At 38.2% G+C, this 19965-nt stretch overlaps 1 protein-coding gene across 2 annotated transcripts; it reads left to right on the forward strand.

Moving 5' to 3' along the window:
* The first annotated feature begins 2094 nt into the window (after window positions 1–2094).
* ankle2 (ankyrin repeat and LEM domain containing 2) lies at window positions 2095–19965 on the forward strand. 2 transcript variants are annotated; one of them, XM_073840779.1, is made up of 13 exons: window positions 2095–2333; window positions 6295–6756; window positions 7294–7488; window positions 8104–8297; window positions 12041–12229; window positions 12809–12931; window positions 13026–13098; window positions 13183–13352; window positions 13662–13768; window positions 13894–14084; window positions 14932–15760; window positions 16943–17074; window positions 19350–19965. In XM_073840779.1, exons 2-13 carry the CDS (start codon window positions 6315–6317, stop codon window positions 19597–19599), a joined length of 2895 nt encoding a protein of 964 aa, XP_073696880.1. In that variant the 5' UTR covers window positions 2095–2333; window positions 6295–6314; the 3' UTR covers window positions 19600–19965. The 2 variants fall into 2 exon arrangements, with proteins under 2 accessions (XP_073696880.1, XP_073696881.1); XM_073840780.1 differs by lacking the exon at window positions 2095–2333 and adding an exon at window positions 3214–3342.

Genomic DNA, 19965 nt, shown 5'->3' on the forward strand with positions numbered 1-19965 from the left:
AGCCTTATTCCTTAGCTAAAAATGTGTTGTACCAGAAAGCCTTTGAGGGTGAAGAAAAAGCACTATATTATAAAATGTTTGATTAGAACAACTGAGGAAAAACCCTCAATGTACAGCCAAAGACTTGCAAGATGACCCGACAAAAGGAGGAAAGCATTTCAGTGCAGAAAATAAGAACACTATGACATGTATGGCTTTCACGTTGAGGCATCTTGCCAAATACCACTCTTGACCAAGAACAAAAAGGCCAACTTGAACATGCTAAAATTAATTTGGAAAGACCTGTGGTGTTCTGGAAGAATGTTTTATGGAGTGATGTGACCAAACTAGAACTTTTTGTACCTATGGATCAGCGGTATGTCTGGTGCAAAAAAGGCAAAGCTTATAAGCAGAAGAACACCATCTCCATTGTCAAACATTGAGGTGGACCAGTCCTGTTATGGGGGTGTTTTACTGTAGCAGGAAGTGGAAATCATGACTGTATGAAAGACATCATCGATTCCTTAAAGTATCAGGCCATTTTGGTAAAAATTGTGATGCCTTTGGTGCAAAAGACTGAAGCTGAAGATCAATGGACTTTCCTGCAGGACCATCATCCCAAAGTACACATCTAAATCCAAACTTAAGCTTGGTTCAGGGATCAGTCATAGAATGTTCTTGAGTGGCCTGTTCAGTCTCCAGATTTTATTCTCATTAAAATATTCGGTTGAATTTGAAGAAAGCAGTGGCAAAGTGAAAACCAAAGATTATCAGTGATCTGAAAGCTTTTTCAGGCAAGGAATGGGCCAAGATTGCAGTAGAGAGGTGACAAAAGCTTCTAAGCACTTCCAAGCAGCATTTATTGGTGGCTTTAAAGAATAAAATATACTGCACCGAATTTTGGGGGGGTTGAATAATTGTGAACATGAACGTTTACAGCCAATTCGATTTTTCTTCTTCATTATTCATCAACTAGTCTTCTCAGAATTACTCAAATCCTATTAATAAACTTTCTCTAATAGTACTGATGCCTTTGTTGAATTGTTTTCACAAAATTGTGTTCTCTGCAGCAAACCCTGGTGAAAAGACTAGCTAAAACCAGCCTAGGCTGGTTGGCAGGTTTTAGCTGGTCAACCAGCCTTGTTTTAGCTGGTCAGCAGGCTGGTTTTAGAGGGGTTTTGGCCACTTTCCCGGTCAGGCTGGGAAACCACCAGCTAAAACCAGCCTGACCAACCTGGCCAGGCTGGGAGACCAGCTAAAACCATAGCTTAAACCAGCTAAGACCCCAGCAAGCAATAGTCGTAATTTCACAGTCTGGGTTAACTATAAACCCGATATAGTCCGGCTATATGTAATCCACTTCCAGCCCAAATAACCTTGAATTTGGTTGCATGCATTTTTTGGCAAAATAACTAGTTAGATGTATGATATTCCATCCTGTAAGCAAACTTAGCAACGTTTACAAGGTTTTATGGTTTAATTTTTTTTTTAATTTTTTAATTGATGACTAGTCTAATATTGGGATATGTTAGACGTCTATTAAATTTTCACTGACAGCCCAAATACAAACTTGTTTTAGCCTAGACGTCTGGGCTATGTTTTCACGGCTAATAGACGTCTTTTAGACCAAAAATTGCTTGCTGGTACCAGCCAACCAGCCTAGGCTGCTTTAACTGTTTTTTTTTTCAGCAGGGAAATGTATTGCAGGTCGAGGGTTCATTGAATCATTTTGTTTGCAACTGTATTGTAGAGTTTGCACAGTAAGCAGGTGTCAATTATGCGTTCTCATGAATGACTTTTGATTATTTAATACTACTAAGACTTTTACACACAATTTAGCTAAAAGTCGACAAACATTATTGATATGACAACTGGAAGCCACGCCAAATTAAACGTAATTAATGCGAAACAATATCGCACAATACAGTTTAAAACGTTTGTTGTTACATAGTGTGTACTGCTTCATACGCATTTGTTTGAAAACAACTTTTTATTAATCTCAAAATGTACTCATCAGTTAATACACAAGGAAGCCACTAGTCAGCGCTGCTAAAACCCGTTCAAAAATAAGCAAAGTCCCACCGAGCAAGAGAGACTTCCGGGAGGCACATTTTGCTCAGACGTTAACTTGAAACAACTGGCGTGATCTCTGTGAACCCCCTATTCTCAGTTCTACATGATTATAACTGTTCTGGCACGGAAGGAGCTGTTATCGAGCGTGTGATATTTAACTCCTGTTTTGTCACAATAAGTGTCAACAGGCATGGCTGTATGGAAACTAAGCATGTAAGGAGCTCTTGGTGTGCAACCCATCTCCACCTGCAGCCTTCGTACGTTTGCAGACAGAAGCAGAGGTAAAATCTAGACTCTCTTATCTGGCTGAGTTTTTAATCACTCACTTCTAGCTTGCCTCACTATTTGTCTTCAATAGCAAAAAAATAACTGTAATTGTTAAATATGACGTGATGAGATCTTATAATAGCATTATTATTTGCTATATTGTGGGATGCCATTGTCAAAGTGTTGACTTTTAATATGTGGGTTTAAGCATGACTGATGCCTAGCCCGACTCTTTGGCGAATCGGTTCTTTTGAACAGTTCGTTTTGAACAATTCTGTCATTCCATTACGTAATTACGTAATATCGCGCTGTCGTTTATAAAAATAGTTTGTATTTATGTTTCTTTCAGTTCTGCATAGATATTATATATGACCCTGAACCATTGTCTGGGTTAAAATGATCTATTTTTCTTTTATATCAAAAATCATCAGGATATTAAGTAAAGATCGATCATGTTCCATTAAGATATTTTGTGAATTTCCTACCGTAAATGTATCAAAACTTTTTTTTTAGAATATAACAAAAATTTTATTTAGTAATATGCGTTGCTAAGAACTTCATTTGGACCACTTTAAAGGCGATTTTCTCAATATTTAGCTTATTTTTCATCTTTTAAGATGTATAAATCTCAATTTCAAAAACTTGACCCTTATGACTGGTTTTGTTCTCCAGAGTCACAAGTTCAAATGCATCTCTTTAAACTAATTTTGTATGTAATACTTGGGAAAAGTACCATATTTCATCCCAAAATAAACGAACGAATAATTTTTCTCGAGCCTGTCACTCAATTCATTGAAAAGATTCGACTCACAAGACCTGCACCCGGCGTTTGAAACACATGAACCCTGCCCGGCGTACTGAGCAGGCGCAGACCGTACCACGCGCATGCGCAAACCGAGCTGTAAACAATGCGACCCTTCCAGAGCGTCCGTGCGATTCACACTCATATAAACGTTTAATAAATCACACATGTACATCTGCGCGTTCACAGCACGTACGGCATCATTGTTGAGCTGATAGATGGTAAGTGGTGCAAAATGACGGGTGAAATTTTCATCCCCCATGTTTTAATATGTCATCTCCATTAATCAGGATCATGTAATATACAGACAAAAAAAAACTACAATGGTTGGTAGTTTGGGCGTGACACCTCGGTTTCAATAAACTTTTTATATGTTGCAGATGCATGCTTGCCTCACAGGGGATGAGATTTAGATGCGACCGGTGCCACGATTTGTGCAGCCCCACTTCATGTTGCACGTTTTTGATCCTTAACAATGCAAAAGGAGCTTGATGCTGTCAGTTTAACTGCCGCGATGACGCGCCGTGACGTCGAACCGTGTTTTATAAACGTAAAGGAAGTAAATTATCTGAACAGTTCTATATTTGTGACTCTGGACCACAAAACCAGTCATAAGGGTACATTTTCTGAAATGTAGATGTATGCTTCACCTGAAAGTTGAATAAGTAAGCTTTCCATTGATGTATAGTTTGTTAGGGTAGGATATTTGAACTGTTTGAAAATCTGAGGGTGCAAAAAAAATCTAAATATTGAGAAAATCCCCTTTAAAGTTGTCCACATGAAGTTCTTAGCAATGCATATCAGAAATTAAGTATTGATATATTTACAATCCGGTAGGAAATGTACAAAATATCTTCATGGAACATGATTTTTACTTGATCGCCTTATGATTTTTGGCATTATCGAAAAATCGATAATTTTGACCCATACAATGTATTGCTGGCTATTGCTACAAATATATCTGTGGTTTTGTGGTCCAGGGTCACATATTTTGTCATACTGAGAGAACTTTATTTTCGTGTTGACTGGAAAAAACTATGGACAGTGCCTACTTGAATACATTATATCTAATAAAGTAAGGAATGTCCTATTAAATTACTACAAAAGTATATTTAAAAAGAGTTAGATACAGATACAAATTGTTGTTTTTGTGAGTCCTCTAGTAAAAATGTAACTTGTATTTTTGGGATTTTTCTTATACAAAATGATTTTGTATTGGTTTCTGTTTTGTTTAGTAACCAACTTGTTTTTCGTTTCTCAGCGCTGATGTGAACAAACAAAAAGAATGAGTGTTTTAATGTTAATCTTTTATTGCTCTTTGCCAAATTTAGTTGGAAATTCAGTCATCAAAAGCTCATTTTTATTGTCTTTGAAAAGGATATCAAGAGGGTTTGCACTTGTCACGATTTGGTCAGTTACCCGAATGCGCGGCCACAGTTACTGTACTACTGAATACGTTGTTCTGCTAATTTATGCTGTCTAAACCATGGAAAAAATATGTGGAAGCTGCTAAATCTTATAGAGAAGGACTTAGTAAGCAGGAAAGGGCGCAATATTTTGACAAACTAAAGTTAATAGGTGGTAAAGATACGTCTGAGCAGTATTAAGATATTAGCCTAATATTTTACCTACCTGACTGGTAATAATAAGAACAAACACGAATGTTGTCAAGGTTCTTGCCCTGGAAATCATGGTTTAGTTTGGCCAACCACAAATGCCTTTTGTCCCTCAGACAATTTTTTGCACTCTTCTCCTTGATTTGCTACTTTTGGCAGTCTCTAGTACACTAAATGTTTTACCCTTTCCAACCTATTAGTACAGCCCAAAACATGACTATAATTGATAATTTTCAGCAGCAATAATCAGCAAAATATGCTAGATTTGTTCAGGTTTCAGTGGCATTGTTTAAGTTCAGTGCTGCCAATATGGCGATTGATAGTGTGTTGTGAAAACACTCTATATATCCAAGCTATTTCTTCATCAAAGAAAAATTAAAGGGATTGTTCATCCAAAAATGAGTGACACTAATGACAAACCCGTAAGACCTTTGTTCATCTTCGGAACACAAATTGAGATATTATTGATAAAATCCAAGAGCTTTATGACCCTACGTAAACAGCAATGCAACTGACACGTTCAAGGCCTAGAAAAGTATGTTTTTTGCATGCAGAAAGCATTCTCGTAGCTTCGTGAAATTACAGTTAAACCACTGATGTCACATGGGCTATTTTATGTCCTTACTACATTTCTGGGCCTGGGAACATTTCAGTTGCATTGCTCGTTTTCAGATATGTCTTAATTTGTGTTCTGAAGATAAACGAAGGTCTTACGGGTTTGAAATGACATGAGGGTAAGCTGACAGGATTTTCATCTTTGTGTGAAAGATACCCTTTCATATATTAATTTTGCTAAACAGTCATATCTTGTCATTTTATATATATGCATTATATAATGTTTTAATATTTATGTTTTAATTGGTGCTTTTCATTCCTAGTTATATGTACTATATTAAGTCTGTACATTTGCATTTGTTCTTCATGTGTATTTTTTGTGATGCCTTGATGATAAAAAAGGAAGTATATTGTTTCACAAAATCATCAGTAGTGTGGCAGAACATGTAAAATACCCTATCTGTTTTGTACTACCTTTGTTAACAGTCCCAGCTGATGCAGGTATCAGCATGAGACATTAAGGGGTTTTTGCCATGTTATACTTCGTTTAATTTCAGTTTCTTTTTGTAACCCTAAATGTGACCCTGGACCACAAAAGCAGTCATAAGAGTTTTTTTTCATGCTGAATAAATAAGCTTTCCATTGATGTATGGCGGATAGGACAATATTTAAAATTTAGAAATCTGAGGGTGCAAAAAAATTAAATAGAGAAAAGTTGTCCAAATGAAGTTCTTAGCTTGTTACTATTCAGACTATGTTTTGTTATATTTATGATAGGACGTTTAGAAAATATTCATTTTTTTTTTTTTGGCATAAAAGAAGAAAAATTGATCATTTTGACCCATAGTGTATTTTTGGTTATTGCTACAAATATACTTGTGCTACTTAAGACTGGTTTTGTGGTCCAAGGATACATATGTGTTTTTTTTCCCAGGTTATACTTCCATTTTAGTTTTAGTATCTTTTTGTGACCCCAAATGTTGTTGTTTTTTTTCTGGTCAGGTAGCCGTAGCAGCAGAAGCATGGACGCAGTCCTGAGCAGGTTGAAAGGTCTCACTGCTGACGAGTTGAGGGAGGAGATCATCAAAGCCAATTTGAAATGTGGCCCCATCACTGCCACGACAAGAGCCATATTTGAGCGGAAGCTCGCCAGGGCTCTAGTGGAGAATGCTGGACTTACTGAACCCGACAGCAACGGTGGTAATAGTGCCTCGTTGGACAGCTCTGGAAGTGTAATGCCACCCAGTGCCACATCAACAACCTCAGATTCGGTCACAGGCGAGGATGGGGATTTTGGGTATGGCATGGGTCTTAACCCTCCTGAGGAGGAGGCTCTGAGTGGAACGACGTGCCCTTGTAATGTGGAGAATTCACAGGCACAAACTCCCTCTAAAACTGCGCAGGTGTCGCCCTCCTTCTTCTACGGAGTGTGTCCGTTGTGGGAGGATGTACTGGCTAGGAATGGTAAGAGCTTTTAGCTTTACTTTAGACATCTTTTGGAAGAAGTCTATGTTCCCTGACATAAGTCTACATTTATTGGATCAAAAATACAGTAGCTTTGAAAAATACTATTACAATTTAAAATAACTATTTTAATATATTTTAAAATGTCATTTATCTCTGATGGGAAAGCTGAATTTTCAGCAGTATTTACTCCAGTTTTCAGTGTCATGTGATCCTTCAGAATTTATTCTAATATGCTCATTTGGTGCTCTAGAAACATTTCTTATTATCATCAATGTTAAAAACTGTGCTGCTTAATATTTTTGTGGAAACTTTGATACGTTTTCTCAGGATTCTTTTTATACAAGCATGTAGTCAAAATAAAATGTTTTGTAACAATGTCACTTTTGATCGATTTAAAGCATCCTTGCTGAATTAAGAACTTTTGAACATTAGTGTTAGTTGTTGTTAGTTCAATAGCCATTTACATGCTTATACTGTGCAGATGACTCAACTTGTTATGTTAGTGTGAGATGTTATTTTCCTCTTCCTCTTTAGAAAGAGCCCATGTCTACACGGATAAGAAAGAAGCTTTGCAGGCTGTTAAAATGATGAAGGGGGCTCGGTTTAAAGCTTTCTCCAATCGTGAGGATGCTGAGAAGTTTGCCAAAGGCATATGTGACTACTACCCTTCGCCTAGTAAAAGCGCGCCCTGTGTTTCTCCTGTCAAACCTGGCCTGGTGTTTAACAAAGGTGAGGAATATCTCCTAAGGAAGATAGAGGAATAGACCTACCTCCAAAGCTACCTGAAAAACTATGCACAAGTGCACCTAGAGCAAAAGCTGCTTTAAACACAGAGGATGGTCACACCGAATGTTAATTAAATTGAGTTATTATTGACAGCGTCCTCATTTTACAGCATTTTTACACAAGTGCCTAACAGTACTGTAGCTTTGCAGGTAGGTTTATTGAAGCGTCTTGGAGACGTTGCCACAGTTCTTCTGGATTTAGTCTGTCTCAGTTTGTTTAGTTTCTTCATGTCATTCCAGACAGACTGGATGATGATGAGATCAGATCTCTGTATGGAGCACTGGCTCTCGTCAGACTCCTTGTGCTGTGCAAACAAAAATCTCACTGGATTATTACAATTAATGGCAAAATGAATGTTTGGAAATGTAAACTGATATTTCTGACTGACACACTCATAATAAAATGAAAATACTAGTGTTCTAAAATTTTTGGACACCACTGTAGATATACTTTAAAATGTCTGAAAATAAATTTATATTAAGCTAAGATAATCACGTATTAAAAAAATGGCCTATTGTAAATGTAACCTTTTTTTTCCTGTTTAATTCCCCAAACCAGACCACCCGTCTATGATGGAGGCAGACACAATCAACAGGGAGAAGGCAAACAGTTTTAAGAGCCCTCGGACTCAAGACTTGACAGCCAAGCTAAGGAAGGCTGTGGAGAAGGGAGACGAGATGGCTTTTACTGAGCTGGTCTGGAGCAACCCTCGTTACCTCATTGGGTCAGGGGACAACCCAACTGTAGTCCAGGTGAAAGCTTTTGTACCATGATTTGTTTGTATTAAGTTGTTTTGGCTATTTTTCATCTTGAAATGGTGAGCTTTTGACTTATTTACAAAGTTCAAAGTCTCTTTCCAAACTAGCCTGGTATCTTTATATTAAGTTATTTATTTACAAATCCCAAATATTTTCACATGCACCATTTTTCCCATGTGTATTCCACTATATGTGACCCTGGACCACAAAACCGGTCTTAAGTCGCTGGGGTATGATTGTAGCAATAGCCAACAATACATTGTATGGGTCAAAATCATTGTTTTTTCTTTTATGCCAAAAATCATTAGAAAATTAAGTAAAGATCATGTTCCATGAAGATTTTTTGTAAAATTCCTACTGTAAATATTTCAAAATGTAATTTTTGATTAGTAATATGCATTGTTAAGAGCTTAATTTGGACAACTTTAAAGGTGATTTTCTCAGTATTTTGATTTTTTTGCACCCTCAGATTCCAGATTTCAAATAGATGTATCTCGGCCAAATATTGTCAAATCCTAACAAACCATACATCAGTAGAAAGCTTATTTATTGAGCTTTCATATGATGTATACATCTCAGTTTTGTAAAATTTTACCTTATGACTGGTTTTGTGGTCCAGGGTCTCATATACACTGCTATTCAGAAGTTGGAGATCAGTAAGACTTTTGACGCTTTTTAATGAGTCTCTTATGCTCACATCATAGGAATATAGTATATTAAAGGATCAGTTCACTTCTAGAACAAAAATCTACAGATAATTTACTCACCCCCTTGTCATCCAAGATGTTCATGTCTTTCTCTCATCAATCGTAAAGAGATTGTGTTTTTTGAGGAAAACATTTCAGGAATTTTCTCCATATAGTGAACTTCTATGTTGCCCTTGAGTTTGAACTTCCAAAATGCAGATTCAAAGGGGTTTAAATGATCCCAGCTTAGGAAGAAGGGTCTTATCTAGTAAAACAATTTATATACTTTTTAACCTCAAATGCTCGTCTTGTCTAGCTCTGCATGAACTCTGTGTATTCCGGTCCAAGACAGTTAGGGTAGTTTAAAAAACTCCCATCTCATTTTCTTCTTCAACTTTAAAATTGTCCTACATCGCTGCAGAAGTACCGACCCAGTGTTTACAAAGTGAACGTGCAAAGAAGGTCAAACGCCCTACAAAAAAAAGGTAAACCAGCGATGTAAATTTTATGACAGGAGGAGAAAATGAGGTGAGTTTTACAACCTACCCTAACTATTATAAACCAAACCGCACATAAGCTTAGCAGAGCTAGACAAGATGGGCATTTGTGGTTAAAAAGTGTATTCATTGTAAATTTTCTTTAGAAAATAACCGATCGTTTCACTAGATAAGACCCTTCTTCCTCGGCTGCAGTGGCGTACCGGACACCCCCGCAGCCCCCGCGGTGCGTGGGGGCCCCGACCCTTTGGGGGGCCCCGTCGCAGAACATTCTAAAAGGCAGTGCTTCGATACGCTGAAATAGACGCGAGACGTGAGCGCAAAGGTAGTGCAGTGGAGCGAGTTTAATGTTCTATAATAACAACCGGGGAAAAAAAATTTCTCACATTTTACTTTAACACTATACTTCTAAAACAAACGAGTCGTACTCAAAGAGGATAAGTTAGGCTACGCTTAATGTGGCTTACGGAGCCCCAGGGGAAAAATTTAAGTGTGCGCACAATAGTATATTTCCCTCCCTCATTTTACTAAATCATATGCACAACTTAGGCCTAGTAACTCGTTCCCTTGTATTAAGTAATTTGAGTGCACGATATAATAATTTGGTTGTTGATTTGATTGAACTAAATCCTGGTCACTATTTAATAGATTTTAATGTCATGCATAATTTAGTAACATGAGAAAATACGAATTCGTGCGGACGATTTTTTTCCCCCTGCATGTCATGTGCAGGGGCTCTGTATGATTTAAGCAGGGCTTAAAAAAAAAGTGGTTCATTCTGAGCGGAATCTGTATCTTTCCGTTTCTGTTTATGTGTTTTTCTGTATTATTACCGTTCAGCGTTTTCTTTAGGCTACTCAAAAAACGAAGAGAGTCTTGATCTGGTAACCTACCTTGCGCTTAGTCATAGCCAATAGAGCATCATCTTTTCTAGATTTTAGCCAAATGTTTTAAACAAAAGAAAAAAACTTTAAACGCTTTAAAGATATTAAAATATTTTTTTCAATATATTTAAAATGTTTGCTATATAGGTAAACCACGCTACTTGTGTAAAATTGCGTTTTGAGAGGAGAAAACATACGTCGCATTTAATTACATTCAGAAATAGCTAATGTAGGCTAAAATACCGGTAGCCTAAATCAAAATGCTTACAAACATTATAAACACAACTAGGCTGTTTTATTCCTATATCTCCACAACAAATTATCCACAAAAGTATCCTTCACAAAGCCTATAACAGCACAGTGGGGCGCTGGTCACGCTAAACGGACTATTTAAATTAAGAATTGTAACCTTTATATTTTTCTTAAAATGTATTTTATTTTGGTAATGAACAAGCTGCAATGTTATAGCAAAAATGTGTGTGCGCGTGAGGCGCCAGTGCGATCACTGCATTGTTTTTTCATACCAATGTTGCAGCTGATAGAAGCCAATATAGCCTATCATTCATCACTGTACGCTTCGGCAAAAAAGGAAAGAAAAGAAATAAAGAAAACGGCTTTCCACCTCGTTTTCCTTTACATGAACTTTGGATTGTGTCAAAATGAATCGATGTTAATGTTAATGATTTAAGTGAAATACATTTATATGTTTTTGTGCTGTGGTCCGCTGCTGCGCTTCTCTGACAATAACCTGTCAGCGGTTCACTGACGATTTGTCACCAGACTTTTTCCATACAATGTATCGTTCGTTCTCGAAATTGAAATTAACAAGACATTTCTCCGGAGCACAATGTTACAAGAAAGACTGTCCAGTTTAGCTCTTCTAATTATTGAGAATGCCCGCGCTCGCAACATCAACATAAAATCGTTAGTCAAAGTCTTTGCACACCGAAACGCTCGCAATATAAATATAGACTAAATATTTATTCCTGCATGGATTTCAGTCTGAAATTAAATACGCACAGTATATGATATATGCTATTAATAATAACGTCAAATGCATCAATGCAACGATAATTCACCACATTCATTACTGATAAATCAATTGTAAATGGGAGAGACTGACTCAGGTGCACAATAAATTTTCATGCATGACATCACTGCTGGTGGGAGGGGCCCCATCTCGTTTTTTGCGGGGGGGCCTCTAAGATGTGCGGTACGCCACTGCTCGGCTGGGATCGTTTACAGCATTTTGGAAATTTAAACTCACAGGCACCATTCAAGTCCACTATATGGAGAAAATTCCTGAAATGTTTTCCTCAAAAAACATAGTTTCTTTACTACTAAAGAAAGAAAGACATGAACATCTTGGATGACAAGAGGGTGAGTAAATTATCTGTAAATTTATGTTCTGGAAGTGAACTAATCCTTTAAAATAGAACATTTAAAATTGTAATAATATTTTGCAATATTGATGTTTTTTTCTGTATTTCTGATTAAATAAATGCACCCTTGATAAGCATAAGAAACTTGTATGAAAAAAAAAAAAAACGGTTTGAACGGTAGTGTACTTTGAGATGTGTTGTTCTGCTTATTCACGACAGTTTATCTAAACACATCTATCTTTAAATGCTGTTATTTTTAATCTTTCTCTACTGTTAATTTGACTGCAGGAGGGCTGCAGGTATAATGTGATGCATGTGGCTGCTAAAGAGAACCAGCCAGGCATTGTTCAAATCCTGCTGGACACTCTCGAGAACCCAGATTTCATGCGGCTTATGTACCCAGATGACCAGGAGAGCATGCTGCAGAAACGCATCCGTTATATCGTAGACTTGTACCTCAATACACCAGATAAAGCTGTAAGTGGTGCTTTTTAAGCTTTCTGTCTTTATTTAACTCTTCAGATATAGGAAACATGAATGTTGAAATGCTGGCTGCCTTTAAAGGCAGCATTCTAGCTAAAATGAAACTGAAGTGAGTGAAATGGCCAGCAAGTCTATTAATAGTCACTATATACTATAGTTGCATTTATGCCCTGTTGGATTTATCATAATTATAAGATTCCAACTTAAACTACTTAAATACATGTGAGTCCTCATTGAGTGTAATTGCAGCTTTTTCAGAGAGTTTTGCCTTGTAACACCTGTTTGCTGCACTGTCATGCAGAAGCGCTGAAAATGGTACCTGCTTCAGCAGTCAAATGCAGGGCATAGCACATTTACAACCCAAAAAAAAAGAAACTTTAAAAATGTGCAAAATGCTTTGTAGGATACATTAATTGCAGTCTCAGAATATGACAAGACAATATCATAAGCCAGTATTATTTTGATGACACTGTTTGAAACATCTATTGTGTCTGGCACTTTCATATTATGCCTAGAATGACGTACAATGATTTTCAACAGACCCACCTGAATGCTCTGTTCTGTGTTTCATAGGGATTCGAGACGCCTCTTCACTTTGCATGCAAGTTTGGCTGTCCAGAGGTGGTGAACATACTCTGTTCTCATCCAGACGTCGACAAGATATGCAAGAACAAGTACAACCAGAAACCCTCTGAGGTACAGCAACTATGACACCTTGGATTTCATTCTGAGGATTTCAGAATTTATCAAAGCTTATTCATCAGTCATCTAATGTATTCCCTTAATTTAGGTCATTTGTGAAAGAATGAGAGAAAAGTGTAAAGTTCAGGAGGTCAAACAGAAGATAAATGAATATTTAGAAGGTAAGTCAGTGATATATAGTTTTGTATTAATTTATTATACTTTCAAAATGTAATATTCTAACACTGATTTCTGATTGGCTACAGATCGATTATACATCCCCTTATTGAGAGCTACTGATAACTCCTCCCAACCTGTGATTGGTGCACCTTGGTCTCCTGAGCCAATGGAAAACTTGTCACCACGGTTACCCAGAAGCCCAAAGGATCCAGTTATGGCAGTCAGAGCCTTTGCTGGACCTTTAAGTCCATCTAAGGTGAGTTTTATATCCACCTTCTTCTTTAATGCGGAAGTAAGTCTATGGGTAAGACTTGTGGTTCATTAGCTGCTAACGAGAAGAATAACAACAAATAACAAATCAGTGTGCTCATAATTAAGATAATACAATATCAAGCAGCTAAAAATAGTTGGATGTGAATGAGACTGGGAGCCAGACCCATAAAATTTACAAATGGCTGCACTCACTCTTACATGAAAGAAAAGGTGGATAGAATATATCAAATTGTGGTAATATGTTTAGTCATGAATTATGACCTAATCAAATTTGTCTATAAATTTGTAATAGGCTGATGAGTTCAGACGAGCGTGGAAGACTCCTCCCAGAGAACGGGCAGACCATTTCCACAACATCCTAAAGTCTGATCCAGACCGTGGAGCAGAAAGAGTTGGCAGGTCAGTGCTAAGATAGAATTTAAGGAGGCTGGACATCTATTATCATAGACACTTATTCATGTTTTTGGCCATTAAAATAGTGCTATTAAGCATTGATTAGATAATGGTGCCCTGTGTGTGAGCAGAGATCTGGCCCATGAGCTCGGTCACCCCTGGGCAGAGTACTGGGATTTCCTGGACAGTTTTGTGGATCTGCAGTCAACCGAAGGCCTGAAAATGCTTGAAGAATACCTCAGTAAAAAAGACTTCAGGGAGCGAGCTCACGAGGAGGCTGGAGAGAATGAAACCAGCAACAGGTTTAAAACACCATCTCCGGGTAAGACCACTGACTTTTTTATCGATTAGCGATATATAATAAGCAGGGCTGTCACTAACGATTATTTTAGAATGAAGATATTTTGTAAATCACTGTAAATGTCTTAATTTTTGATCATGTCCTAAGAACATCTTTTGAACAACTTTAAAGGTGATTTTTATTTTTTTGCACTTTTTTTATTTTTAAATAGTTGTATCTCAACCAAATATTATCCTAACAAACCATACATCAATGAAAATATTATTTATTGCTTTCAAATTATGTATAAATGTCAATTTAAAAAAACTGACCCTAATGACTGGTTTTGTGGTCCAGGGTCAAACATAATAGCAATGAGGTAATAATTGGTTTAAATAAAGTGTCAAAAGCAAATAATCATATGGTTATATTGAATAGAAATGTGAAAATACATAAAGTATTATAAACAATCGAACTAATGTTCATTGTGCATTATATCAAAGGCCTGCAGAGGGCACCAACGGCCTGACGATTGTTTTTACACTTCACAATGAAATGCCACAGCCACTGTAATTTCTTTGAATATGTGGACATCAAAACGTATAAACGAGTGAGGGTTTTCGAACTTTATTTTGAAAATTGTGATGAACAGTTAACATATTAGAAAGATACTGATGTATTTTCCTGTGTTGGCATAGTTTTATAAATGATTTACCTTACAAATCTGATGAAATGGTGCACGTTGCGTTCTCAGATGAACTGTATAATAAACCCAAACTCACAGGAATATGCAGAGATGAAGTTTGAGACACCTGTAAATGATAACTGTTTGATTTCCAAGATCAAGGAAAAACTTTCACTACATTAGATTTCCCCTTTTAAATTTCAGGCAAACTGAAGAAGTTCTGTAACTCCATCTCTGTCGGGGCATTTTTGGATGAGGGTGATGATATCAGCCTGGAGGAGATCAAGAACAGGCAGAATGCTGCCCTCACCAGTATTTCTTCTGTGTGTTCCAAAGAAGGCCTGCAGGGGGCAGTAGGGGGGCTTGAATTTCACATCCTACCAGTTTCCCACAGTGCTGACCTCATAGAGGTGGCAGCAGAGCAGGATCTTCTGCTCTCTAGCAGTAAAAATGGCCTGTGCGAGCAGGGCCCTGGGGACAGGACTCCAAACGGGGACAAAATGTCCCCTCGCATCTGCAGTTCATCAAATTCCTGCATTTTGTCGCCAATCTCAAACCTAATGGCTGAATTTGAGAGGATGTCTTTGCTGGATGAGCCAGATAGGACAAACAGGGAGAGAAGAAGAAGTGGAGGAAAGCGTCACCGAGACCCCCAGGCCACAGAACTCACCTCAGGACTGGGACGCCTCTCTTTGTCCTCGGAAGACGACTCTGTGTTTGATAAGGACAGGACGTCTGTGTTACGAGCAGCAGAGAATGATGGATTGGAGAGAAGAAACGAAGTAGATGCGAGATCCAGTGCAAGCTCAGATGAATACTTTCTGGCCAGTGAGAGGTTAGAACCTATGAACCAACGGACTATAGAGACTCCAGGAGGCGAGCGCACGATCTGCGCCAGATCAAAGTCCTGGGATCATGGGGGTAGAGACCTCAGCTCCTCAGGGTCTTCCAGCTCCTACAGATCACTTGACAGTTCTCAGGACTTCATACTGCGGACTCCTCCTAGAGTGACGAAAAGACTCTTCATTGAAGGGTGAGAAGAAAATATGATCACTGTGATGCTGAGAATTTTAATATTTAGGCTAGGAAAAGTCATGTTTCCTAGAATTACAAAAAATTCTGCCATTAATTATTCGACTTTATGTTGTTCCAAACTCGTAAGACTTTCATTCATCTTCAGAATACAAAGTAAGATATTTTTGATGAAATTCGAGAGCTTGACCATGTGTTTACATGCAGAGGTACTGTTGATAATGGAGGAAGATTTGGAGGAGAAGAATTGTTGAATAAAGTCATTATTTTAGTTTTCTTTGTGCACAAAATGTATTCTCGTGGCTTCATAAAATTACAGTTGAACCACTGATGTCACATGGACTGTTTTTCCAATGTCCTTACTATGTTTCTGGGTCTGGGAACATTTCAGTTGCGTTGCTGTCTATGCAGAGTCAGAAAGCTCTCAGATTTCATAAAATATCTTAATTTGTGTTCTGAAGATGAACGAAGGTCTTACGGGTTTGGGGCGACATGAGGGTAATTAATGACAGAATTTTCATTTTTGGGTGAACTTTCCTTTTAAGGACTTTAGTCACTATAGTTGCCATATTGAATTTTACGCAAATGAAAACGAGGCTGTGAGGGACAGATTTTTGAGACTTTACAATGGAATGTTGTATATAAAGGTCCAGGATCACATCCAAAACTTTCAACTCTTCAGCCTTGTTTTTATTCTTGTCAAAAATTAAATATGTTGCTACCTTGACTATAGTCTGTTGATTAAGTTGTTATAGTGAAAAGAAATTTGTCCTAAACCTAGACAGCCTTTTCTGAGTGATTAATTTACAAGTTAAACTTGCAACCCTGTTAGCCATTCTGACATTTTTTTTAAATTGGTTAATATATTTATAAAATATGAATTACATTTAATCAGCATATGTGACCCTGGACCACAAAACCAGTCTTAAGTAGCACAGGTATATTTGTAGCAATAGCCAAAAATACATAGTATGGGTCGAAATCATTAGGATATTAAGATATTTTGTAAATTTCTTACTGTAAATATCAAAATTATTTTTTTTTAGTAATATGAATTACTAAGAGATTAATTTGGACAACTTTAAAGGCAATTTTTCAATTCAGCTTTTAGATTTCAAATCTCATTTTGCGAATCATCATTCGCTTTTGGCTTTAATCCTTCACTCTTTATTTCTTTTTTCAGGGATTCGCCCACCAAGTTGGACAGAGAGGTTTTGTCAGCTTTAGGAGGGGCAGACATCGAGTCTCTGAAGTATCCCAGCATTCACAAATGGAAGAGCACAATTCAGGCATACTCCCACTTAGAAATGCAAAGGTAGGCATGTGTGTAGCTCACTGGTAAGAGTTACATGATACTACTATTCAAAAGTTTGTACGACTTTTCTAATTTTCTAAACAAGCAGGTCATATGGTTTTTTTTTAAGTGTCCTAATATTGTGTTGGAGTCCCCTAAAAAGGTGCAAATGCATCTAAGGTCAGAAAACATTGTCATTTTCCCAGAATATACATTTATACATAGTCATTTGTCCATGATTTCGAAACGGTTCGTTCAAATCAGTTTTGAGCGTAATGTCTGTAAACCCCTCCCTTCCCTTTGCTCTGATTGGTTAGCTGGCCAAGCCTGTTGTGATTGGCACAGAGAGGAGTACTTTAGCAAGTTAGCGAGTGCTACCATCTGTCTTGTCTAGTCTGCGGTTGTTTTTGATGTCGCAAGTTGAAGCGACCCCAAATAACGTCATATTTAGCCTCTGGAATGCAAATTTACCCTGACAAAAAGCGTCTATTTTACACCTGCGGCACAAAATGCACATTTTTTTGGAAATAGGCTCATTCTCCAACTCCCCCCGAGTTAATAAGTTGATTTTTACCATTTTGAAATCCATTCAGCCGTTCTCCTGTTCTGGCGATATCACTTTTAGCATAGCTTAGCATAGATCTTTGAATCCTATGTGACCAACACAGCATCGCGTTCAAAAATGACCAACGAGTTTCGGTATTTGTCCTATTTAAAACATGACTCTTCTGTAGTTACATCGTGTACTAAGACCGGCGGAAAATGTAAAGATGCGATTTTCTAGGCCGATAAGGTTAGGAACTACACTCCCATTCCGGCGTAATAGTCAAGGAAGTTTGCTGCCGTAACATGGCCGAAGCAGGCGTAGTAATATCACGCAGCACATCGCAGCACAACGTGACCAACTGAATGCACAGGGAGCTTTCCTCGTTGGAAGTTACCTAGTCTCAGCCTCAGACGTCACGCCCACGGAACGTTGGCTAAACGTCTGATGCATATGGTACACTTAACTGGAAACACTTCAGGGATGTCGAAGTCGTCATCTGATTCGTTGAATTTGACCGGATTTCCAGAAGACGCGAGTGTCGCGTTTATATTCGGTCCGCCGGGAAACAAAGCGCAGGCTGATTAACTCAGTGTTTTGCTAAAAGGTGCTTATGCAGACGCCATTGTTGTTATACACATTTGCGACGTTCGCGAACAAATTGCTGACTTACTGCTTGTTCTCCCTCTTCTTCGTTATCTTTCAATGCTGGTTATTTCAATGACTGACTTGTTGCACGCCAGATTGTTGTTGTGGGGGCATTTCGACGCACCGAACGTGACGCTGAACGAAACGAACTGTGATTGGTTGTTTGACATGTCGATCAAACGGTCTTATGGGCGGGCCTTGGCCAACTAAAGCTGCCATGAATACCAGACCTTCAGCCGTCAGTCTGAAGGTCTGGCTACGCGAGACTAGAAGTTACCTAGCTGGGAACTAATTTCAGGCGCTGCATGATATTACTGCGCCTGCTGCATCCATATTACGGCAGCAAACTTCCTTGACTATTATACCGGAATGGGGGTGTTGTTCCTAATCTTATCGGCCTAGAAAATCGCATCTTTACATTTTCCGCCGGTCTTGGTACACGATATAGACCTTTTTCCTGAGTAAACGATGAGCGCCGCCATTACGAATTCTAACGTCAGATTGAATGCTTTTCTGTTCCGGTTTCCATAGGAACCCATTCAAATAGCGTCCATCTGTTTTTAATGTAGCTAACGTCCGCTGCTTCGTGTCATCTACATACTCATTAAAGTGAGGCACTGACAAATGACGGTCATTGCGACATTGCCAAGTGATGGCGCTATGGAGCCATGTGCTTTTTAAAAACATTTTAATAGGTTTAACATTAGTTTATTAGCTCGGAATATACCCTAATTTGACTAGAAACAATGCAGACCGGAAATGCAAAGCATTCTTTCAGTTAAGAGCCGGACTTACTTCCGTGTTCAGGAAAAACGTCTATAACTGCAGAAGAGTCAAGTTTTAAATAGGACAAATACCGAAACTCATTGGTTATTTTTGAATGCGATGCTATTGGTCTAATAGGATTCAATGATCTATGCTAAGCTATGCTAAAAGTGATATCGCCAGAACAGGAGAACGGCTGAATAGATTTCAAAACGATTTTTTTTTTTTTTACCAAAAGAAACAAAGAAACAAAACAATGATAGGCTTTTTTTTCTTTTCTTGAGAACATCTTGTGACAAATATTTATGTACACTAAGAGGTCTGTATTTATGTTTTCAGCTGGCAGACTCCTGCAGTCTACAAGAGCCATTTCAGGGCTTACTCGGCCACCCCTGGCTCTCCAGCGAGCGGTATGATGTCCCCCGCGAGCCGCTTCAGCCCGGCCCGTCACATGGGTTCACCAGATGTCTGCAGCCCCGGACGCTACAGCCCAGCACACTCCAACTACAGCCCCGCTCATTCAAACTACAGTCCTGTGAGCTACATCCAACGTATCCGACTCAAACATTTCGGCGACGCCCCCATTTAACAAAGACTCTCAGCCCAATTTCTATCAATTAGTAACTGAAATAACAAGCCTAATATGGGATGGAACGTCGCCGAGGAGAACAGTGTCATAACGGAAGCCATGAAATGCTCAAATTGGGCTCCTAGTGCCGTGCAAACCGCAGATAGGATCTCGTCCTTCAGTTTGTATGCTCCTAGGTTCGTAGAACACAGCTCAGATAATAATATGCACATCTCCCGGGGGTTCCCGACTCATAGTACATATATATAAATATATATATTCGGTACTTGTGTATGACACCCAGTGTGTTGATCTGTGATGGTCGTATAGATTTTTCTAACCGTTTTGTTTTCTATTTTCTTTCTTATCTATGTGTGTGAGTGTGTG

Source organism: Garra rufa, chromosome 5, assembly GCF_049309525.1.
Source record: "Garra rufa chromosome 5, GarRuf1.0, whole genome shotgun sequence".
Taxonomy (NCBI): Eukaryota; Metazoa; Chordata; class Actinopteri; order Cypriniformes; family Cyprinidae; genus Garra; species Garra rufa.

What these genes read in the sequence shown, in the direction of transcription:
- ankle2 (XM_073840779.1), top strand. Translation starts at nt 6,315, where the DNA reads ATGGACGCAGTCCTGAGCAGGTTGAAAGGTCTCACTGCTGACGAGTTG. An exon ending in ACAACCAGAAACCCTCTGAG is followed by an intron (nt 12,932 to 13,025) that starts GTACAGCAACTA and finishes CCCTTAATTTAG; the next exon opens with GTCATTTGTGAAAGAATGAG. An exon ending in GTTTAAAACACCATCTCCGG is followed by an intron (nt 14,085 to 14,931) that starts GTAAGACCACTG and finishes TTTAAATTTCAG; the next exon opens with GCAAACTGAAGAAGTTCTGT.